Source organism: Marmota monax, unplaced genomic scaffold, assembly GCF_021218885.2.
Source record: "Marmota monax isolate L192 unplaced genomic scaffold, Marmota_monax_Labrador192_F-V1.1 WCK01_AAM20220418_F8-fsc00130, whole genome shotgun sequence".
Taxonomy (NCBI): domain Eukaryota; kingdom Metazoa; phylum Chordata; class Mammalia; order Rodentia; family Sciuridae; genus Marmota; species Marmota monax.
Window position 1 is genome coordinate 5,098,079 of NW_026693244.1, and position 24,517 is coordinate 5,122,595.

At 36.5% G+C, this 24,517-nt stretch overlaps 1 protein-coding gene across 5 annotated transcripts in view; it reads left to right on the forward strand.

Annotated features, from left to right (window-relative positions):
• The first annotated feature begins 2,496 nt into the window (after positions 1 to 2,496).
• The window catches only part of Cdk7 (cyclin dependent kinase 7), a 34,169-nt gene continuing 12,148 nt past the window's right edge, over positions 2,497 to 24,517 (forward strand). Inside the window, exons 1-9 of one of the 5 annotated variants that reach the window (XM_058583089.1) lie at positions 2,616 to 2,673; positions 3,004 to 3,063; positions 7,096 to 7,193; positions 10,672 to 10,705; positions 13,889 to 13,954; positions 15,786 to 15,854; positions 17,977 to 18,087; positions 20,779 to 20,897; positions 21,932 to 22,031. In XM_058583089.1, the coding sequence (XP_058439072.1) occupies positions 15,837 to 15,854; positions 17,977 to 18,087; positions 20,779 to 20,897; positions 21,932 to 22,031 (348 nt within the window). In that variant the 5' untranslated portion in view covers positions 2,616 to 2,673; positions 3,004 to 3,063; positions 7,096 to 7,193; ... (1 more) ...; positions 13,889 to 13,954; positions 15,786 to 15,836. Of the gene's footprint in view, positions 2,674 to 3,003; positions 3,064 to 7,095; positions 7,194 to 10,671; positions 10,706 to 13,888; positions 13,957 to 15,785; positions 15,855 to 17,976; positions 18,088 to 20,778; positions 20,898 to 21,931; positions 22,032 to 24,517 lie in introns of those variants that run through there. The other 4 variants (XM_046456145.2, XM_046456146.2, XM_058583088.1 and 1 more) reach the window with 4 other exon arrangements.

The following is a 24,517-nucleotide window of genomic DNA, read 5'->3' on the forward strand; positions in this document are numbered from 1 at the left end:
CTTGCATTTTATAAATAAATAAGTCTGAAGATATCAGCCAGTAAATGGATGGAACTGAATACTATCATGGTAACTGAAATAAGTCAATCTCAAAAAAACAAAGTCTGAATGTTTTCTCTGATATGGGGAAGCTAATCCAAAATAGGAAGAGGGATTAAAAAAAAGAAGAAAGATCAATGGAGTAGATGAAGGGAAATAAAAGGGAGGAGGACAAATGGGATAGGGAAAGAACAGTGGAATGAATCTGACCTAACTTTCCTATGTACATTTATGAATATACCATAGTGAATCTCACCATCATGTATATCCACAAGCTACTAATTTAAAAAAAAGTCTACAAATAAGAAAGATCAGTGGTAAAGGGAAAGGAACAGGGGGGTGAAGAGGGGAGGTTAAGGGGAAGTACTGGGGAATGAATTAGAACAAATTATATTCCATGCTTTTATAATTATGTCACAATGAACCCTAATGTTATGTATAAGTAAAAAACCAATAAAATAAAAATTAAAAAATAATAAAAGGGCTTAGTGATAATGTGCCCCTGGGTTTAATCTCTAGTACCTATGCTGCCCCCTGCACAAAAAAAAAAAAAAAAGTGGTAAAGATGGTGTGTTTCTGTAATGTATGAGACCCAAGTAGTGAGTAGTGACAAAGGGCTGAAAGATAATAATAGTAATGGTGAACATAAACCGGCTTTACAAATGTGAAGTCATTTAAGTCTTGCAGTAATCCTGTTACAGAGGAGGAAACTAACTTCAGATTAAGTTCAGATAATAATTTGCTTAAGTCATCTAGTGACTGAATACCGGTGGGTTAGTATTCAAAATCAGGCAGTCTGGTTCAAGAGCAAAAACTGAAATATGCTACACTAAATTTGTCTAGATTACTGGCCTTAGAATTCTGCCATCTTCAACATATCTTTGAAAATTAGGATTCTCAACTCTTAGAAACATCTAATGTAAAGAAAAGGGATATTTGGGCTGGGGACATAGCTCAGTTGGTAGAGTACTTGCCTCGAATGCACAAGGCTCTGGGTTCAACCCCCAGCACCACACATAAACTAAAAAGAAAAAAAAAGAGGAAAAGGGGTAACATTTCCATGTTGACAGCTGTTTCAGCTCAGACTATTGGAATCTGCCACCCCGCCTTCCTAACCATATCTAGCTTGTCAGCAAATCCCTATTGCCTGGAAGCTAAACTGGTACTACCCTAGTAGAGCCCTCTGGATTACAGCAATAATTCACCAGCAGTCTTTCTTGCCCCTCTAAATCTAGAGGTGTAGTCTCCAGAAACAGCCAGAATCAAACTTTGTTTTGTGGTACTGGGGATTGAACCCCAGCCGTTCAAGATTATTTATTTATTTAGTAACTATTTATGACAGAGTCTCGATAAATTGCAAGACGCTAGCCTCGAATTTGAGATCTCTCTGCTTCGGTATCTCCGAGTAGCTGGGATTACAGGCTTGCGCCACCATTCCAAAACATAGTCTGATTACATCACTTGGCTGCCCAATTCCTCCAGTGCCTTTTCAATAAGGTCCTTATACCACCCTATTTAAAACTGCAACGCCCCCATCACTCTCCCCATTCTCTCTTATATTTATAGCACTTATCATTGTGCATTATAATACTCGACTTTTTTTTTTTTTTTAAATCTCCTCCCTTTAGAAGATGGGGATTTTTGTTTTGTTACCTGCTGATTACAGTTAACTACCCCCCCCCCGCCCCCGGGGGCGGGTACTAAGGATTGAAATCAGGGAACTCGACCACTGAGCCACATCTTCAGCATTTTGTATTTTATTTAGAGACAGGGTCTCACTGAGTTGCTTAGCGCCTTGCTTTTGCTGAGGCTAGCTTTGAATTCTGGATCCTCTCAAGCTGCTGGGATTACTGGCCTACGCCATCGCACCGGTCACAGCTAACTCTTACTCGCTTAGTTACTATACCTAAACTTTCTCCTTTCATTTAACCCTCACAACCGCCTATGATGTAGTCGATTTTCCATTTTAGAGTAGAGGACCAGAAGCTGTTTCAGTACCGTTGGATTTTGTTTCCCTGAGCCTGTTTCTTCATAACGGGACTGATTTAGTTGTTGATTAGCTTTTAAGAATTTGGCACTCATCTTAACAAGAGATTTCAAGGTTTGGCGTCCATGGCAACCGTGGCGCCAGGACGCGCTCGAGCATGAACTAGAAAGCGAGATAAGGTAAAGGTCTAGTCTTCCATAATCATGCACACCCACCAAATCCTGAATTTCGTATCAGAACGTTGATTTGTCCTTGGTAGTGAAAAAAATATATATATCCAAGTTAAAACGGTAACAGGATGATAAAACAGTCACTGAAAACACTCCGCTTTCCGCACCAACAGGAATCACATGACCAGGGAAGGCGAAGGCTACAGTCCCGGGTTAGCTTAGCTTTGGTAGGGGCTGGCTGTGCCCGGGCCCCTTTAACAGCAACACCGCTCACCCCGGAAGTGGGGGCGGAGCTAATAGGCGTCAGCGCCCAGCGAACGGAAGTGGCTGTTGGACGCTTTCAGGTAGCTTTAAATTCCTGCTGTCTTGAACGCTTGTCCCTTTCCACCAGAGTCAGGCTTCGAGCGCCTGATGGCTTTAGACGTGAAGTCTCGAGCAAAGCGCTATGAGAAACTGGACTTCCTTGGGGAGGGACAGGTGAGGCTCTGGGACTGGATTGGGAGGACCCCGAGCGGGGAGCATCGCGGCGCCTCACAGATTTGCAGGTTTTCTTGTGGAAGCTCGTTCTTCTTGGGTGGGGGCAGGCAGCGCACACTCTCCTGTTGCCCATTGATCCTATCGACATCCTGGAAGTGAACCCTGAGGCGCGGTCCTTCTGAAGAACTGGCTGGAGCGGGACTCGGATTGCCCGACCACATTCCAAGCCGCCGCGAGTCCTTTCAGAACCCTGGGTTCTTTAGTTCCCCAAATGTAAAAAAAGAAAAAAAAGGCAAACAAACTTAACGTTATTCCCGTTTTTCTTTATAGTTTGCCACGGTTTATAAGGCCAGAGATAAGAACACCAACCAAATAGTCGCCATTAAGAAAGTAAGTTGTCTTTTATGTTGTTTTTTTCCTTCAAGTCTCCTTCAAGGTGTCTGTATTATGAATTGATTGGTGGCCATTTTACTACTCTTGATGGTACTCTGAAAAATCAGAAGTTACTCATGTTATTTCCAGAGAAAATAGCATTAATTAGTGCCTTGTGTTCCAAGGAGGGAACTATGGAATCGAACCAGTCTTTGTTCCATTAATTTAAATTAAAGTGAAACGAAGAGGAAGCTGTATGTTATTTTTGCTGCATGAACTCGGATATTGACTAAAGGGGCAGGTACTGCCCATCTGTTCAGTCTTCAAAACTTTCTTTTTAGGTCACAGTTCTGTCCTATCTGCATCCACATTCTGTGTGCATATTTATAATTTCTTTGTACAGATTTACATGAAAGGTTTTCAGTAGCATTAACAACACGAATGTAGCCAGCTGCAGTGACCCATGTCTTTAATCCCAGAGACTTGGGAGGCTGAGGCAGGAGGATGTAATTTCCATACTAACCTCAGCAACCCTGTCTCAAAATAAAAATAAAGAAGGCCCGGAGTGGCAGCTCAGTGGTTCATTTCCCGGTACCAGAAAACAAACAAAAAACCTAATGTGGTGCATTTTCTAAAAGGACTTAAACTGTTTTTAAACTTAGATTCATTTAAAAGACTTATTCATAAGTAGCTAACATTTCTGTATGCTAGGCACTTTGACCTACACTTTTTTCACTTACCCCTCCAAACAGCTTGTAAAAATAGTTAAAAGAATTCCTATTTTGCACTCAGAAATTGAGACTGAGAAAGGTTAGTTAAGTGACTTGTCAAGAATACAAAGCTAGTAATTGCTGAAGTTAGGATTTGAATTCAGGTGTCCTGATGTGAGCCAGGTTGGTTGCTTTTCCTCATGCTATTGAAATTGATAACACTTTTAAGGAGAGACTGTTTGTCTCACCTGTCTCAGGGCCTGGTAGTGGAGTAAGTTACCTCTATGTGCTTTTGTTCTGTTGCTACTTTGAATTTGTTCTTCAAAAACCCTAACTTCTTTGAAGTGTATCATCAGGCTTTCATTTCCAGCCTCCCCCACACTCTTATTCACTTAATACCTGGCTTTCTTTCTTTTTTTATCTTAGTTATTCCTGCCATCCTTATGTTTGCTGTATTATTATTTACTTTTCTGATATCCTTGTTTTCCAGCTTATGTTTTGTGATCCATCATTATGGCCACTCCCTTGCAAAATCCTCAACTCTTCTGACTTCCTTGTCATCTTTCAGTTCTAGTGCTTTGTTCCCCATCTCACCAACTTTCTTTCTGTTCCTCGGACCCCGTAAATTCATTTCATTCCCAAGATTATTGCATTTGCTTTGCCTTCTGGTTGTTTCTTTATAGAACTTGAAGTGGCTGATTGCTTATTAAGGTTTCACTCAGATGTGTACTCCACATAGAGGCCTTCTGTGTTCATTCCAGATAAAATAGGTATGCATCCTTCCTTCTCTGTTGTCTTTGCATTTGTTCCTTCTCATCTTCATGATATTTATCAAAATTGAAATTCTCTTACCTGAGTTTATTGTCTGTTTAATTCCATTCACATTATAGCTAGGACTATGGCAAGCATATTATAGGCAACTCTTTATGGGGCTGGGATTGTGCTTGACGATAGAGCATGGCCTAGCACGTGTGAGGTGCTGGGTTCAATTCTCAGGCCCTTATAAAATAAAGGTATTGTGTCTATCTACAACTTAAAAAAAAAACAAAAGGTATCGAATTAGCTGGGTGTGGTGGTGTGTGTTTATGTTCCTAACACAGGGGAGGTGGAGGCGGAGGCAGGGGGATCACCTGAGTCCAGGAGTTTGAGGCTAACCTATAGAACATGACAAGAGTCTGTCTCAGAAACAAAAAGGATATTGACTTGACTGGTACTGTTGGCATATTGAGTTCTGTAGTTTTCTGAAAGTCCAAGTGTGTGTGTGTGTGTGTGTGTGTGTGTGTGTGTGTGTGTGTTTAAATATCTTTAGTTGTAGATGGACACAATACCTGTATTTTATTTATTTTTATGTGGTGCTGAGGATCGACCTTGGCGCCTAATACGGTAGGCAAGTACTCTACCACTGAGCTACAGCCCCAGCCCCCAAATGTTTTCTGTTGCTTGTTTTTAGTGTTAATTAGGACTTAAAATCCAGCCTTTTTCTCTGTGGTAGACTTTTTCCCCCTTAAAGATAGTTTAAATTATATTTAGTTTTTTATTAAATTATTTATTCTAATTTATTATATATGATGGCAGAATGCAATTCATTTCATATTACACATAGAGCACAATTTTTCAAGTCATTGGTTGTACACAAAGTATTTTCATACCATTCGTGTCTTCATACATGTACTTATATATTTAGTTTTTATTTTATTTCAAATGATATATTTTTATGGTTTTAAAGTCAGTTAATAGGCCAAGGCTTTTAACATGCCTAACTCCTCTACCCCTGGTTTTCATTCTTCAGAGCAACCACTTTCTTTTTATTTTTTTATTTTTGGTACCAGGGATAGAACTCAAGGGCACTCGACCACTGAGCCACATCGCCAGCTCAAATTTTGTATTTTATTTAGAGATGATCTCAACTGAGTTCCTTAGTGCCTTGCCATTGCTGAGGCTGTCTTTAAACTTGAAATCCTCCTGTCTCAGCCTCCTGAGCTGCTGGGATTACAGGCATGCGTGTCCATTAAAAAAAAAATAAAATACATAGGTGTTTTTTTTTTTGGTTTTTTTTTTTGAGTGTTGTATGTGTGTTTTGTTTGTTTCCCCAATTTTAGGCATTATTTTTACTTTCTACTATGAATATGGAGGATTTGGTGCTTTGGACCTTCCTGTTCCAACACTCCTAATTTCTATTCCCATTCTTTTGTTAAAATGCATATTTAAGTTTACAAAAAAAGAAATCATTAAAGAAGCTACTCTTTACCCTCTTTTACCCTTTTACCTAATGGGTCTTGGACTTTTAAAAATCATTGATCTTCCTCATTCTTTTAAAAAGATCATATTGGGGCTAGAAGTTTAGCTTTGGGGTAGAACAGTGCTCATTATGCCCTAGTGGGTTCAATCCTCAGGACCAAAAGAAGATCATATTGAATTTGTTTCCCATATTTCCTAATTTAGTCAGTCCCCTAGTGAGCATTTTGGGTCAGTTTTCTTTTTTCAGTATTGGTCCAAAATAGATGTATGTCAGTTCAATATATAATGTTTGCATGCTTTTAAGCTATATATATATATATATATGTATACACACACACACACACACACATAGACCTACACATATTTATTTAATATATATTCTTTTATAATTTTCTGAATCAATATCATGAAATTTTCTATATTGAGATATATATATATATATCATGGTTTATTCATACTCATTGATTAGATTCCATTATATGTAACTCTACAGATTTTTTTTTTCTTTGTGGTTCTGGGGAATGAACCCTGGGCACTATACCACTAAGCTATATTCCCAGCCCTATTTTGTATTTGACTTAGAGAGAGGGTCTCAACTGAGTTGCTTAGTGCCTCGCTAAGTTGGTAAGGCTGGCTTTGAACTCAAAGATCCTCGTGTCTCAACCTCCCAAGCCACTGGGATTATAGGCATGCACCACCAAGCCTGGCAGTCTTTTTTTTTATTTTGAGGCAGAATCTTGCTAAATTGCTGAACCTGGCTTCAAACTTTCTTTTATTTTTAAAAATTTGTTCTTATTTATACATGATAGTAGAATGTATTTTGACACATTATACATATGTGGAGTATAACTTCTCATTCTTCTGGTTTCCTGTTTGTATATGATGAGGCCTCAAACTTTCTACCCTTCTGCCTCATCCTCCCAAGAGGCTGGGATTACAAAGGTGTGCTATACTGAAATTTTCAAACTCTGTTGATAATAGCCCTTTTATTGACAATCTGGTTTGTTTGTTTGTTTGGTACCAGGAATCGAACCCAAGGGTGCTTATTAACCATTAAGCCACATCCCCAGCCCTTTAATTTTTTTTTTTTTTTTTGAGACAGGTTCTCACTAGGTTGCTTATAAGCCTTGCCAAATTGCTGAGGTTGGCTTTGAAACTGTGATCATACTGCCTCAGCCTTCTGAGCTGCTGGGATTACAGGTGTGTGCCACCATACTTGGCTCTATGAATAGTCTTTATGAATCATCTTGTATGCATATTTTAGCTTCTTTAGAGAATGTATCTATATTTGAGACCAATTATGAATTTTTGTTTCAGAATATTAACAACATCATCTTCACCAGATAAGGTCAAGTTGCTCTCTGACATGTCTGGATTAAGTTTACCTTCCACCATACTTTCAACATATTTGTATTGTCATTCATTAAGACATTTTGTCATTTAGATGAGTTGAAATGGAATGTTTGTTGTTTCAGTTAATGTTTTTTTGTTTACTAGTGAGTTTCATCTTAGAATTTTTGACTTAGGTTTTTTTCCCCTGTTTGTTTTTCTTTGGGATGCTTATGGGGTGTATGTGTGTGTTACTGGGGATTGAACTCAGAGCCCTCACAAATGCCAGGCAAACCTCTGTGCTCTGTCTGTATTACATCCTCAGCACAGGTTGCTTAAATTTTTTTCTTTGTGTTAATTTGTTGAAATTTATTATATATTCTGAATATTGATCCTTAGAAATATACATTGCAGTTAACATCTTCCAGTTTTTAGCTAAGCTTTAGTTTATTTAAGGTTTTTTTTTTTTTAAACTGGGGGTTGAACTCAGGAACACTCGACCACTGAGCCACATCCTCAGCCCTTTTTTGTATTTTATCTAGAGATAGGGTCTCATTGAGTTGTTTAGCACCTTACTTTTTGCTGAGGCTGGCTTTGAACTCGAGATCATCCTGCCTCAGCCCTCTTGGGCTGTGGGGATTACAGGCACGCATCACCGAATCGGGCTACTTGTGATATCTTTTAAGGTATTTAAGTTAACATGGTTGAATTTGTCAGTTTTTTCCTTTGTAGGTTCCCTTTTTGTGTACTCTCCTATTTCCTATATAAGAACATTCCTACAAGGAATTTTCCTATGGAATTTTAAAGTATTCATTTTAACATTTAGGTCTTTATTCCATCTGTAACTTCTCTGTATTATGTGATGGGGGGATCTAATATTTTCCCCCGCTATCCTAACACTATTGATTGCCTGTTCTTTTACCCCATACACTTGTTATGCCAAGTTCCAGTATATACTTGGATCCATTTCTAAGCATGCTATTTTGTTCTAGTGACTGATTTTCCCCCCATTATCTGCTGAAGTACTACAGTATTTTTAATTATTTTTACTTTATAATAAGTCTTGAAAATTTTAAAGTCTCATACATGTTGTTTTTTCTTCAAAATTGTCTTGACTACTGTATAATCTAATTGGGAAATTTGAAATAGGAAAATTTGTATAGGAATTAGGTATTAGGTGCTTCTGTGCCAATATTGTTAATTATGTTAAATTTGAAAATGGCTTTATGGGCTGGGGGTATGGCTCAAGCGGTAGCGCGCTCACCTGGCATGTGTGCGGCCCGGGTTCAGTCCTCAGCACCACATACAAACAAAAGATGTTGTGTCTGCCGAGAACTAAAAAATAAATATTAAAAATAAATTCTCTCTCTCTCTCTCTCCTTAAAAAAAAAAAAAAAGAAAATGGCTTTATGGTTATATAAGAATGTCCATGTTTTAGAGTTGTTTACTTAATTGTATAAGGGTAAAATGACACAAAGACTTGGATTTTCTTTTAAGTATTTTAGCCAGCAAAAGAGGAAAGGATGCATGAATGAAGTAAATTGTAGCAAAATATTAGTTATTTTTGAATCTGGATGATGAAGTAGAAAACTTCATGAGATTAGTTTTTAAAATGTTTAATAGTTTAGGGCTGTGGCTCAGTGGTAGAGCACTTGCCTAGCATGTGTGAGGCACTGGATTTGATTCTCAGCACTGCATGTAAGTAATTAAATAAATAAAATAAAGTTCCATCAACAACTAATAAAAAAATTTTTTTTTTTAAATTTTTTATTGTGGGTTGTTCAAAACATTACAAATTTCTTGACATATCATATTCCACACTTTGATTCAAGTGGGTTATGAACTCCCACCTTCACCCCATACACAGATTGCAGAATCACATCAGTTACACATCCATTGATTTACATATTGCCATACTAGTGTCTGTTGTGCTCCGCTGCCTTTCCCATCCTCCACCCTCCCCCCTCCCCACCTCTCCCCTCCCCTCCCCTCCTCTCTCTCTACCCCCTCCACTGTATAACCCTGAGGGTCTCCTTCCATTACCATGCAATTTCCCTTCTCTCTCCCTTTCCCTCCCACTTCTCATCCCTGTTAAATGTTAATCTTCTTCTCCTGCTCTTCGTCCCTACTCTGATCTTAGTTACTCTCCTTATATCAAAGAAGACATTTGGCATTTGTTTTTTAGGGATTGGCTAGCTTCACTTAGCATAATCTGCTCTAATGCCATCCATTTCCCTGTAAATTCTATGATTTTGTCATTTTTTAATGCAGAGTAATACTCCATTGTGTATAAATGCCACATTTTTTTAATCCATTCATCTATTGAAGGGCATCTAGGTTGGTTCCACAGTCTTGCTATTGTGAACTGTGCTGCTATGAACATCGATGTAGCAGTGTCCCTGTAGCATGCTCTTTTTAGGTCTTTAGGGAATAGACCAAGAAGGGGAATAGCTGGGTCAAATGGTGGCTCCATTCCCAGCTTTCCAAGAAATCTCCATACTGCTTTCCAAATTGGCTGCACCAATCTGCAGTCCCACCAGCAATGTACAAGTGTACCCTTTTCCCCACATCCTCGCCAGCACTTGTTGTTGTTTGACTTCATAATGACTGCCAATCTAACTGGAGTGAGATGGTATCTTAGGGTGGTTTTGATTTGCATTTCTCTGACTGCTAGAGATGGTGAGCATTTTTTCATGTACTTGTTGATTGATTGTATGTCCTCCTCTGAGAAGTGTCTGTTCAGGTCCTTGGCCCATTTGTTGATTGGGTTGTTTGTTCTCTTATTGTCTAATTTTTTGAGTTCTTTGTATACTCTGGATATTAGGGCTCTATCTGAAGTGTGAGGAGTAAAGATTTGTTCCCAGGATGTAGGCTCTCTATTTACCTCTCTTATTGTTTCTTTTGCTGAGAAAAAACTTTTTAGTTTGAGTAAGTCCCATTTGTTGATTCTAGTTATTAACTTTTGTGCTATGGGTGTCCTATTGAGGAATTCCTGTATATCAGCGACAAATCCTCTGAAATGGAAATGAGGACAACCACTCCATTCAAAATATCTTCAAAAAAAAATAAAAAAATTTTTTAAAAAATGTTTAATAAGGGCTGGGGTTGTGGCTCAGTGGTAGAGTACTTGCCTAGCATGTGTGAGGCACTGGGTTCGATCCCCGGCACCACATAAAAACAAAAACAAATAAATAAAGGTATTGTGTCCATCTACAGCTAAAAAAATTTTTTTTAAAAAAAGTTGTTTATTAATAAACCAAGAGAGATTAAAAAAAGTGTTTAATAGGTTAAGTGTTTAGTCTGCATAATTATCTAATTTTAATATTTGTGTTTGTGTTTTCTATATTAGATCAAACTTGGACATAGATCAGAAGCTAAAGATGGTAAGTATTTCAAATAATCTGACAAATTAGGAAATGTTCTTACTCTTACTTAGGAAATAATCAAATTATTATTAAGATTTAGCAGTGGTTTTGGATAGAGTTTTTGTAGTGTTCCTCCCCAAATAAAGATAGACTTAGGACAGAGAGAGGACATTTGATGATTTTCACTATTTGAGTGTTCAGAGGAACATTCAAATACTTAAGTAAATGGAAGGCAGCAAGTTGCCTTGTCTTGCTGTCCTCATTACTGTTTTAGGTATTAGAAGCATTGTTTTTTCTATTTCTGAGCTTCTAATTACTTTGAAAATTGAGGGGTTGGGGATGTGCCTCAGTGATAGAGCACCTACCTCACATGTGTTGGAGCACTGGGTTTGATACTCAGCATCATATATGAATAAATAAAATAAATAAAGGCATCGTGTCCATCTACAACTAAAAATTTTAAAAATGTTTAAAAAATTAAGGCTACATCTTCATGGAAATACACAAAGTTCGCTACAAAATGCATACACGGAGAAAAGATTTCTTTTATGTTTCTATGTTGATCTTTATATTGCATAGATGTCTTTAAAATTTTTCTAATTAGTTATACATAACAGAATGCATTTTAACACATCATACATAAATGGAGTATAACTTCTCGTTTGTCTGTACATGATTTAGAGTTACACAGGTCATGTATCATATATACACAGAGGATAATAATGTCTGATTCATTCTACTGTTATTCCTACCTCCATGCCCCTTTTGCTCTCTTCACTCCCCTTTGTCTAGTCCAAAATACCTCTATTCTTCCCCTTCCCCACTTATTGTGAATTAGCATCTGCATGTCAGAGAAAACATTTGGCCTTTTGTTCTTGGCTTATTTCATTTAACATATTATTCTCTGTTTCCATCTATTGACTGGCAAATGCCATAATTTTATTATTCTTTAAGGCTGAATAATATTCCATTGTGTATATATACCACAGTTTCCTTACCCCTACCTCTGTTGAAGGACACCAAGTTGGTTCCATATTTTAGCTATTCGAAATTGAGATGCTATAAACGTTGATGTGGCTGCATCAATGTAGTATGCTGATTTTAAATCCTTTGGGTATAAACCTAGGAGTGGGATGACTAGGTCAAATGATGGTAACATTCCAAGTTTTCTGAGGAATCTCCACACTGCTTTCCATAGTGCGCGGATTTGCAGTCTTGTCAGTAAGAGTGTACCTTCCTCCCCTACATCTTCACCAGCATTTATTGCTTGTATTCTTGATGATTGCCATTCTGACTAGAGTGAGATGGAATCTCAGTTTCATTTTGATTTGCATTTCTCTAATTGGTAGAAATGTTGAACGTTTTTTCATATATTGATCAATTGTATTTCTTCTGTGAGGTGTGTATTCAGTTCCTTTGCCCACTTATTAATAGAGTTATTTGTTTTTTGGTGTTAAGTTTTTTTTTTGAGTTCTTTATATATCTTGGTGATTAATGCTCTATCTGAGATGCTGCGGTAGATTTTTTTCCTATTCTATAAGCTCTCTCTTCATGTTTTTGATTGTTTCTTTGCTGTGAAGAAGCTTTTTATTTATTGATTCTCTTATTTTTAATGTATTATTTTAGTTGTAGGTGGACACAATACCTTTATTTTATTTTTATGTGGTGCTGAGGATTGAACCCAGTGCCTCACACGTGCTAGACAAGGTCTATACCACTAGCCCCCCATTTATTGATTCTTGATTTTGCTTATTGTGCTTTAGGAGTCTTGTTAAAGAAGTTATTTCTTAAGCCAACATGGTGAAGATTTGGGCCTGCTTTTTCTTTTGTTAGGTGAAGGTCTGTCTCTGTTCTAGTGCCTAAGTCTTTTGATCCACTGTTGAGTTGATTTTTGTGCAGGGTGAGAGATAGGGGTTTAATTTCATTTTACTACATGTGGATTCCCAGTTTTCCCAGAATCATTTGTTGAAGAGGCTATCAAAAAGATTTATTTCTTAGTCATCGCAAAATAGTTCTTATTAAAACACGTGCCTATAATCCCAGCTACTATGAGACTGAAGGAATAGGATCACAAGTTCAAGTCCAGCCTGGGCAAACCGTTTCTCAAAATGAAAAGGGTTAGAAATGTACCTCAGGGGGCTGGGGATGTGGCTCAAGCGGTAGCGTGCTCGCCTGGCATGCGGCCCGGGTTCGATCCTCAGCACCACATAACAACAAAGATGTTGGGTCCGCCAAAAACTTAAAAAATTCTCTCTCTCTCTCTCTCTCTCAAAAAAAAAAAAAAAAAAAAAAAGAGAGAGAGGGGGAAATTAATTAAAAAAAAAAAAGAAAAAGAAATGTACCTCAGTAGCAGAGCTGTCTTTTGCAGGGGCTACCAGGGATTAATATCAGGGACATTTTACCAACTGAGCCACATCCCCAGACCTATTTTGTATTTTGTTTAGAGACAGGGTCTCACTGAGTTGCTTAATGCCTCACTTTTTTTTGATGAGGCTGGCTTTGAACTCAAAATCCTCGAGTCTCAGCCTCCTGAGCTGCTGGGATTACAGGCATGCACCACTGCACCTGGCCTAAGTAGTAGAGCTCTTACCTAGCTTGTATAAGGCCCTGGGTTCAATTCCTAGGACTACAAAGAAAAAAAAGGAGGTAGGGGCAGCACCAGATCTTTATTTTGAATTATATCCTTTGTGTTAGAAAAGATACTGTCTTATCATTTGTTTGCTTTTAGCACAAATAATCTGCCCTTAATATTTGTAGGGAAGAGAAAAGAACCTAATTATCACATATATGCTACACACTAATATATGTACTTTGTCTAATGGTCTTCAGATTTGATATGTTACATATAATGCAGATACTTTTTTTTACTACTCATCACAGTCTGTGTTAAGCAACTTTAAAAGTAAAACCAAAGTCTGGGGTTGTGGCTCAATGGTAGAGCGCTTGTGTACTAGCATGTGTGAGGCACTGGGTTTGATTCTCAGCATCACATATAAAAACACATAAATGAAATAAAGTTCCATCAACAACTAAAACAAATTTAAAAATAATAAAAATTGATTTGTCAGAATTGCCTTTATTTTTCTTTGTAATGTTTGTTTCTATTTTCTGAGATGACCATCCTTTCTTCAAAAACATATTTGTAGGATGGTTGGAGATTTGAGAATCATTGTTCATTTTTTGCTTTGCCTTTTTCCATAGGTATAAATAGAACAGCCCTAAGAGAGATAAAATTATTACAGGAGCTAAGTCATCCAAATATAATTGGTGTGAGTATGATCTGAGTTATTTAATATTTGGGACCCTGCCCTTTTTTAATGTGGTAGATATTGATTTTTTTTTTTTTTTTTTTTTGGTGGTACTGGGGATTGAACCCAGGGCCTTGTGCATGCAAGGCAGGTACTCTACAAAATGAGCTATGTTCCCAGCCCCAGATATTGATTTTGATTGAAGGATTAGTAAGATGAGTTGTTGTAGATGAGACTTGAAAAAAGCTTTAAAGTTTATCTGTTTGAAATGTGTTTTCTATCCTAATTGTATAGGAAATGTCTTAAAAATCATACTACTGATAAAATAAATCAAATGTCAAAAAAAAAAATGTTGACATAGGTTCATTTTGCCAGAAATCATTTTGAATTCTAAAGAGCACTAGCATAGTGCATTCAAAACCCTTTATTTGTCCTGTGTAAGACCTTGAACAAGTTTCTTTTAAACCACATTCTGGGCTGGGACTGTACCTCAATGGAAGACAGCTTGCGTAGCATGTCTGAGGCTCTGGGTTTGATTCCTAGCACTGCAAAATACTAATACTAATACTAATACTAATGTATAGTCCCTACCTCATAAGTTTGTTGCAAGACTACCTATTTGAATACATGTATCTGGATTAGTTCCTGCCATGGAGAATGTACTCATTCACTTAATGGTAGCTACTGCTATTTCAAGGATTTTTTTCCCCCCTCTTTTTTTCTTTCTTTCTTTCTTTATTTGTAGAATAGAGATTGAAGGAACTTGGCACATGCTAGGCAACTGCTGTACCAGTACATCATATCCCCCTAGAGTATTATTATTAATTTTTTTAAGATTGGTCTCATAGGTCTCATATGTTTCAAGGCTGGTCTTAAACCCCTGGACTCAAGTGATCCTCCTGCCTCTGCCTCTTGAGAGCTGGGAATGCAGCACATGCCACTGTACCTGGCATGGATTTTTTGTTTTTAAGCATTCTGCTTGGGAATTTTTTTTTTTAAGAGAGAGAAAAAGAATTTTTTTTTTTTTTTTTAAATATTTTTTTTTAGTTTTCGGCGGACACAACATCTTTGTTTGTATATGGTGCTGAGGATCGAACTCGGGCCGCACGCATGCCAGGCAAGCGTGCTACCGCTTGAGCCACATCCCCAGCCCGGGAATTTTTTTTTTTTTAATTGGTGACTGAGGTATAGTTTTCATAATTTATTTCTTATTAACTCCCCAAATCTAGGAGGAAAGCTTTTAAGTATTTAATAGTTTTTACAAAAGTAGTTTAGGGACTCAAGTGTAGCTCAGAGGTAGAGTATTTGCCTAGCATGTGCAAGGTCTAAGGTTCAATCCCCAATACTGTAAAAGAAAAACATAGGTAACTGGGGTGTGGCTCAGTGGTAGAGCAAGCGCCTTCCATGTGTGAGGTATTGGGTTCAATCCTCAGCACCACATAAAAGTAATTAAACAAAGATACTGCATCCATGTATAACTAAAAAATATTTTAAAAAGTAAAATATAAATTTAAAAAAATAGTTTAATATTTTTGTTTCTCAAAATACTAATTTCTTTAGGGGCTGGAGTTGTGGCTCAGTGGCGGAGTGCTTGCCTAGCATGTGTGAGGTACTGGGTTTGATTCTCAGCACCGCGTCTCAATAAATAAAAGTCCATTGACAACTTAAAAAAATTTTTAAAAAAATACTAATTCCTTTAATACTATTCACAAAAGAACAAATGTTAAATTTAATAAAATAATTTGAGCTTTACAGGATTAAAAAAAATTACCTTAGTTAGTATAATACTGTCATACAAGTATATGAAATAGAGAATCACATTTTAACTTTTAAATTTTTTTGCTTTGCAGCTCCTTGATGCTTTTGGACATAAATCAAATATTAGCCTTGTTTTTGATTTTATGGAAACTGATCTAGAGGTAAGATTAAGATTCTTAGAGAATATTTTTCTCCAGTTTATCGAAGAAGAACCTAAATGTTTGTTAGACCATTAATAGACTAGAGGAGTGGGGTTGTGGCTCAGTGCAGAGTGTTTGCCTCGCTATGTTTACCACTGCTATGTATAAGGCACCGGCCGGGTTCAATCCTCAGCACCACATAAAAAAATAAATAAACAAAGATATTGTGTCTATGTTAAAAAAAATAGACTAGTATTTTAAAAAATGCTTAATTTTATTGAACTATAGATGGACTTTGAAATCAAAAGGATCTCTCAGTTCTTTTCTATGGTTGGCTGTTTTCACAGTGCTAAATGCAGAAATTTGGATTTCATTAGTTATTTTTGTCTACTAATTTCCCTATAGATTATTACATTGTTTTTAGAGAAATTAGCATTAAACCTGTGATAATTTTGAGCTTTCCCCCAATATTTTCAGATTAAAGCCATATTTTTGAAAGCCAAATTAAAAAAAATTAAATAAAATCTCATATGATTTTCATTAATCATAGTGGAATCTCAAAATACTGATAAACCAAGGATATAGAAGAACTGGAATTTTCATACACTATTGGTGAGAATGTAAATAATAATAGTTAAGAAACTATTCAAGAAACTGGAAACAGTTTGGTAGTTTCTTTTGTAGTTAAATACATATTTACTAAACAAGTCAAAAGAAAAAAAAGGATTTCATATAACAGTATCAAGTAGTAAAAGAAACACTGAATATACAAACTGGTGTGGTTGGGGCTCTATCACTGTAGATGTGTCCATCTACAACTAAAAAAATATTTAAAAAAAAAAAAAATATATATATATATATATATACACACACACACACACACACACAAACTGGTGACAATAAAGTATAGCCTGTGGTGATAGATCTTTCTGTCATAAATGTCACTAATATTGTGATTGTTACCGATAACTAATTGTTATTTAGCAGTACCACTGCTATGTATGTAAGAGAAACATATACATTGCCAACACAGAAATTACTTGGTACACAAATATTTAGCTTTATTCCTAATCACAAAACTGGAAACAAATCCAATGTCCATCTAGTGAATGTATAATTTGTTGTAGCCTATGTAATGGAGCACTACCCAGGAATAAAAAAGAACTGATAAATATAGGAATAAACTGACTTTTGGCACAGCTTGCAAATAATGCCATCTGAACCAAGTTTTACATTGTTTCAATTGTCTTTTTTTCCCTCAGTTTTCTTCATTTTTTTGGCATACTTAATAATGGAGGTTCAGGCAGTCAGCTTATATCCTTGGAATCTAATAATCCCTGAAGTAAGAAAGTGCTTTTGTTCCCCCCGCCCTTTCCTGCCTCTCTATTTTTTTAAACTAATTTTTCTTAATTGATGCATTATAGTTGTACATGCTGATGAAATTTGTTTTTCCATATTCATACATACACATAATACACAATATAACAATATAATTTGGCCAATATCACTCCTGAGCACTTTTCCTCTCCCTCCCTCTCCACCTCTCTCCTCTTGATCCCTTTCCTCTCGGATCTCCCATTGATTTTCATGAGATCTGCCTCTATCTTTCTTTACCTTTTTCTTTCCCTCTTTACCTTTGGGCTTTGTTCTCTTTGATTTTAGGATAAATAAGTACTTCCCTTGGTTGATTGGTTAGTCTTAGATCATGCATCCTTCCCTGAGGCAGACAGTCTCTTGGCCAGGAGGCTGCAGTGTGGTAATAACCATGACTGCATCAATTGCCTGCCTCTGAATGCCTCAGATGGTGGGGGAGGGTCAGTATTTTCTTAACCATATGGACTGAGCTGGGAAGAGGCAGTGTCCTAAAGCACTACTGAATACAGAAGAAAGATCAAGCAAAAATCACAGCTGACTGCCCCTTTTATACAAAATTGAAGCATATGAAGCATTATTTTCTTCCCAAACTAGAGATGATCTTTAATCATCTAACTAGAAATTCTGACAGTACCTTCAAAGGAGATTTGGATAATCTGTTTTGGAGACTATTCTATGTGGATGTAAGCATTTTAATTCTGTAATTTTTTTATATGGTAGAGTTCATTTGGAATGATGACGTGTGCCTGTATGTATATCTGCTTTATAGGTTATAATAAAGGATAATAGTCTTGTGCTGACACCATCACATATTAAAGCCTATATGTTGATGACTCTTCAAGGGTTAGAATATTTACATCAACACTGGATTCTACATAGGGTAAGGTTTTTAATATTGTTTCTTTAAATTGGTCAAGTTTTATGTGTACATTTTAGTGTATAATGGTCTGAATGTGTAAATTGTTGCACAAAATAAAGATATAGCTGAACCATTTTATTCCAGCTTCTTCTACTATGTGTTCCTTCAATCGCAGCAAATGGTGCTGTGTGTACTTCAAATTTCTATGTGAAATTTAGAATTGGAAGAGATCCAGTACATTTTATTTTTTTTTAGATGAAGAGCTAGATTGCTAAATTACCTAAGTTTTTTTTTTTTTTTTTTTTAGGGTCAGCAGCTGATAACTGATGGGATGTTAGAACTTATGTCTTTGGGCTTTAAATCTAGTATTCTTTGTGCTATACTGTTAAAGGGAAAAACATAGTGAGAGTCTGGATTAATTTATACAATGCTAAAATGCCTTTTAAGAATCATATATCTAGTGGCTCTAAAATTTATAGAAGTTATGAAATAAAATTTATGAAATTGAATCATTTTTAGGAACATTTAGCTGTTGAAACATTAGCTGATGATTTATCTAGGTAGGATGGGCTCACCATGTGATGCCCTGCAATCCATAGAAACTCCGAGAGAGTTCCCACCAGCAAGAAGGCTCTCACCAGATGTGGACCCTTGACCTTAGACTTCCTAGCCTTTTAGAACTGAGTGGCAGAGCCCTTGTTACAGTAACAGCAAGATGAATAAATAAATAACTGAGAAAAAGAAAGCAAAAAAGAGTGGCCTTGGAGACAGAGACTCTGGCAACAGATATGCTGAAATGTAAGTATTTGTAAGGAGAAAAGGAGACAAGAATAACCAAGTCAGGGGCTGTGGACATAGCTCAGTTGGTAGAGTGATTGCCTCACATGCACAGGCCCCTGGTTTAATCCCCAGCACCACACACACAAAAAAAACAAAAAACAAAAAAAAAACCCAAAGTCATGGCTGGGCTGTAGCTTAGTTGTAGAGTGCTTGCCTAGCATGGGTGAGGCACTGGGTTCTATTCTTAGCACCATGTAAAAATAAATAAAGTCATCCCTCAGTATCCATGGGGGACTGTTATCAAAATTCCCATGGATAGGGCTGGGATTGTGGCTCATCGGTAGAGCACTTGCCTAGCACATGCAAGGCCCTGGGTTTGATCCTCAGCACCACATAAAAATATAAAATGGAGATTTTGTGTCCAACTACTGCTAAAAAATACATATTAAAAAAAAAAAAATTCTGGGCTGGAATTTTGGCTCAGCTGTAGAGCGCTTGCCTAGCACAGGCAGGACCCAGGTTTGATCCTCAGCTACTACATAAAAATAAAGGCATTGTATTAAAAAAAAAAGTTAAAAAAAAAAAAAATCCCATGGATACTAAAATCCAGGGGTGCCCAAGTCCCTTCTATAAAGTGGAGTAGTATTTGCATATAACCTATTTAATCCTTATGTATACTTTAAATCATCTCTAGATTACATAGCATTTATTAGGTATTTATAAGTAAATAGTACATACAAAGGTCTAACTATATAGCAACTGATTATTGGTTGGTTGAATTGTGGATGCAGAACTGGTAGAGGATAACAAAAAAAAGTCCTTGGCTTTTCCCTCAAATTTAGAAAGTAGTCCATTAAGTGCAAGGTTATATACTTTATATTTAAATCACATTAACTAAAAACATCTTTTGGATATCAAATTCTTTTCAAACCAGGAAAAAAATTTTTCAGTGCAAAACATTATAAAGCCTAAATTCTGAAAAGGGGGGGGGGGAAGGAAAACCATCATTGGGAATGTCCTAAATATAGCTTCGTGTCTCAATGTGATCAATATTATGTATATGCTTCTCCACCTGCTATAAAAGGTAGAGAGTAATAAGAGAAATTTTGCGTCCTTTTGTTTTTGTCTGTTTCTCTTTTAAAGATATCATTATTTGTGTTATATATTCTTCATTTTTCTGCTGTAATCATTAAAGTTCTGTATAAGTAATTGTTATTTATAATATACTCCTAGTGTCATAAAAACGATTGTCCTCATTTTGTAAATAGAAAAACTGAAGCATAATGAATTTATTTCTCAAGAAATTTCAATGAGGGACCAGGAAATGTACTACCAGGATAGTTGTAAAAGAAACTATTTCCTATGGCTAAGTTCACTTGAAAATAAAATTTCCTGGGTTTTTTTTTGTCTCAAAAAAAGAAAAAATTATCTAGATAGATGTTCTTGGGTACATAGGAACTAGTAGTTAAAAATTACATATTCATATCTTAAATTTGGAACTTTTTTTAGGTTATTACTCATAGCTCTTTTGCATAGATTTTGGAAAATATGTTTTGGAAAATATGTTCTTCTAAAGTTCACATATATTATTGTTATTAAATTCACAGTTGCAATGATTTATTGGGTGCTTACTATGAACCAGTGATTCCACTAGACCCTTTACAGAAAATATTAAATTTAGTCTTCACAGTTACTCTATGAATTAGTTAAATTGGTGCTTAGTCAAATTAAGTACCTTACCCCAAATCTCACTAAGTAATATAAATCTTACTTTGCTTTGGGACTTTACATTTGTGGAAAAAAAAGTTGACATTTGTTTAAAATTTGAGAATTACCCTGTTTTCTATGTTTAAAGATAAGCCAACTAAATATATCACTGTGGTATTCTTCCCAACCCTGCTTATTTGTTTGTTTAAAACCTCCATGATACAGGATCTGAAACCAAACAATTTGTTGCTAGATGAAAATGGAGTTCTAAAACTGGCAGATTTTGGCCTGGCCAAATCGTTTGGGAGCCCCAATAGAGCTTATACACATCAGGTTGTAACCAGGTAAGAATCCTTTAAATAATTGAAAATTTGTGCTATTATTGGTTATTGGTCACAAATGAGCATCAGTTGGCCTCTCTGAAATATCTTGGCAGAGTTCAGGAATCATTGTTGGTGTCTTCTTAAAAATGCATCCCTTTTTTATTACGTTTTAATACAATGAAGAAAATAGCTCTTTTTAAAAATGAAATTGAATTAACTTCATTCTCAGATATTTACCTTATAACTTGTTTTTGTGATGTTAGGAATTGAACCCAGAGCCTTGCACATCCTAGGCAAACACTCTACCACAGAGCTTTGTCCCCAGCACCTTTAGTAACTTTTGAGAACAATTTATGCTTCTTCTACATTTTAGTTAGATAATCTGAAACTCGAGTGGCCTTTTTGTTTATTATATTGTCATTCTTGGTTCTGTAACCTTCTGTGTGAATGAAAGTTCTCTACACCAAGCATCAATATTTATTTATTAATTTTTTTATGGTTCTGGGGATTGAAACCTGGGGTGCTCAGCTTCTGAACTACATTCCCAGTCCTTTTTATTTTGTGAGTGTCCTGCTAAATTACCAAGATTGGCCTTACACTTGTAATCTTCCTGCCTCAGCCTCCTGAGTAGCTGGGATTACAGGCATATGCCACCATACTTGGCTTTCAGGAGAACTCTTCTTGAAAATTGGCAGGTGTGTATGGTATCTTGTAGTTATGATGAAGAATTGGTTTTAGAAACGGGCAAGGAGCCTTGTGTGGTGGCATATGCCTGTAATCACAGCAGTGCAGGAGGCTGAGACAGGAGAATTGCAAGTTCAAGGCCAGCCTTAACAAGTTAGTGAGACCCTGTTTGAAAATAAAAAGGGCTGGGGATGTAGGTGAATAGTAAATTGCCCCTGGGTTAAATCCCTAGTACCACCCCAGCCTCCCCCCCCCCAAAAAAAAAAAAAAAAAGAAAGAAAACTTAAAAAACAAGCCAGGATAGTTCATGTCTAAGAAATGTCTTTAGTAATTACATTCTCAAATGAACATTATTTCTTTTTGTCCTTCAGATGGTATCGGGCCCCTGAGTTACTATTTGGAGCTAGAATGTACGGTGTAGGTGTGGATATGTGGGCTGTCGGCTGTATTTTAGCAGAGTTGCTTCTAAGGGTAAGTCTTAAATTAATGTACATATTTCAGTATTGTTTGTGTAGAAATCATCTTCCCATCATTATCCCTGCAACAGAAAGACTAGAAACCAACTAAATAGTTTTTAAAAAATCCTCAGCTGGATGCAGTGGGGCCCACCTATAACCCCAGCTACTCAGAAAGGATCCTGAATTTGAGAATTTGAGACTTGCCTCAGCAACTTAGCAAGATCCTGTCTTTTTTTAAAAAAAAAAAAAAAGGCTAGGATTGTAGCTCAGTGGTTGAGCGCTTGCCTCACATGGGGCACTAGGTTTAATCCTCAGCACCACATACATACATACATAAAGCAAAGATATTGTGTCTGTCTACAACTAAAAAATAGTTTTAAAGAAGCCTTTTCCAAATACATCCTTTTTATTAATGCTTACTTGAGATGAGAAGACCTCTATTTAGAATAAGAGTCTTATATTTTATTTCAGAACACAGAAACTAACTTGTAATATGTCAGTATTTCTATATTGACTAAAGGTGTTAGAATAAACTTTTGTCCTCCTGGAAGGTTTTTTGTTTGGAGCTATTTAGAGTACACTTTAGAAATATATCAACTACTGTAGCTGCCATTACAAAGAACTTTTTTTTAGTGCCCCCCCCCCAATTTTAGTCCATATTTTATTAGTGTATTATAGTTATATATTCATACTTGTTAAGTCTTATTATATATTCATACTTGCACACACTATAACAATATAATTTGGTCAATGTCATTTCCTGATGCTTTCCCCCTCCCTCCCCTCCTCTTACCTGCTGTTCCATTTCCTCTGTTCTACTGATCTCCCTTCGATTTTCTTGAGATATCCAGCCCCACCTTTCATTTTTTTTTTCCTCTCTAGCTTCCATATACCAGAGAAATCATATGACTTTTGATTTTTGAGTTTGCTTACTTCCATTAACCTAGTAGTCTCAAATTCATCCATTTTCCTAAAAATGACGTAATTTTACTTTTCTTTATGATTGACTAAACTTCATTATGTATATATAACACATTTTTATTATCCATTTATTTGCTGATGAACATCTAGGATGCCTCAAGAACTTTAAAACTTGTGTGAAATCATTATTTTCATTCTGTTCAAACAGATATGGTGACCCTATAACATTTCTCTGACACCATCTTACAATAAAATATTCTCTTATGCTCACTAGAGAGAGAAATGCAAACTTGGAAACTTTTCTCTCACCATAGCATTTAGTTCCCAAGGAAGACTAGCTCTTCTGAAAGATGAAAGCAAATGATTATTCAGGGATCCTGAAGCTGGGTGTTTTTATCTTCATATTCCAGCATCTGCTTACTCAAGTGTTTGAAGAAATGTGAAACCATAATTAGATAGCTTTCTTATTTCCTTAAATACAAAAAATAGCGGGCTGGAGATGTGGCTCAAGCGGTAGCGCACTCGCCTGGCATGCGTGCGACCCGGGTTCAATCCTCAGCACCACATACAAACAAAGATGTTGTGTCCACCAAAAACCAAAATGTAAATAAAATTATATTTAAAAAAAAAAATAGCTTGTGTACACAAAGAAAAAAAGCTATACTAAACTAAAAAGGTGTTTAACAATGTAGGCATTGGGTTACAGCCCAGTTGTGGAGCACTTGCCTAGACTGCTCCAGATCCTGAGTTTGATCCCTAGTACCAGAGGTGGGGAGAGGGTTTTCCACCAGTCTGTTTATGGGGACCCTAACCTGAAAACCTTATTACCTCACAAAATCCTCACCTCCAAATAATCATATGAGTTTGGGGATGAAGTTTCAGAGGGACATTCAAACCATATCACTGCTCCTGCCTAGCGTTTTAAGAGTATATCATACCATAAAGCACTGACCCAGGAAAGATCAAAATTCTACTGAAGGCACACCACTATAAGAGGAAAAAAATAAGTCACACCATCGAAAGTCAGGGCCTATGTTCCCAGAGACGAATAACATCTTACATAGAAAACAAAGGATTAGGGTAAAGAATGGCGTCAGCTTTCTAAATAGCATTAGAATCTGCAGAACTAACCATGTTTTGAGGGGAAATGATTTTCAACCTAGAATTTTATTCTTATTCATATTTTCAGTTAAATATGAGAATAAATAAAATTTATTAAAAATTTATACACCACGTGTGGTGTATGTCTGTGATCTCAGCAGCTTGCTAGGCTGAGGCAGGCGGATCGTGAGTTCAAAGCCAGCCTCAGAAAAAAAAAGTGAGGCACTAAGCAACTAAGTAAGATCCTGTCTCTAAACAAAAGACAAAAAAGGGCTGGGGATGTGGCTCAGTGATCAAGTGCCCCTGAGTTTAATCCCCAGTACCCACCCCCGACAAAAATATTTATATTCCTTTCCATTCTTAAAAGTTTTTGGAAGATGGGGTCTACTATAAATGAGAATAAACCAAGAAAAGGGTATGGGATCCAGGGAACATGAGAATCAACATTTTTAAAAAAGCTAATAAACTCTCTGCTGA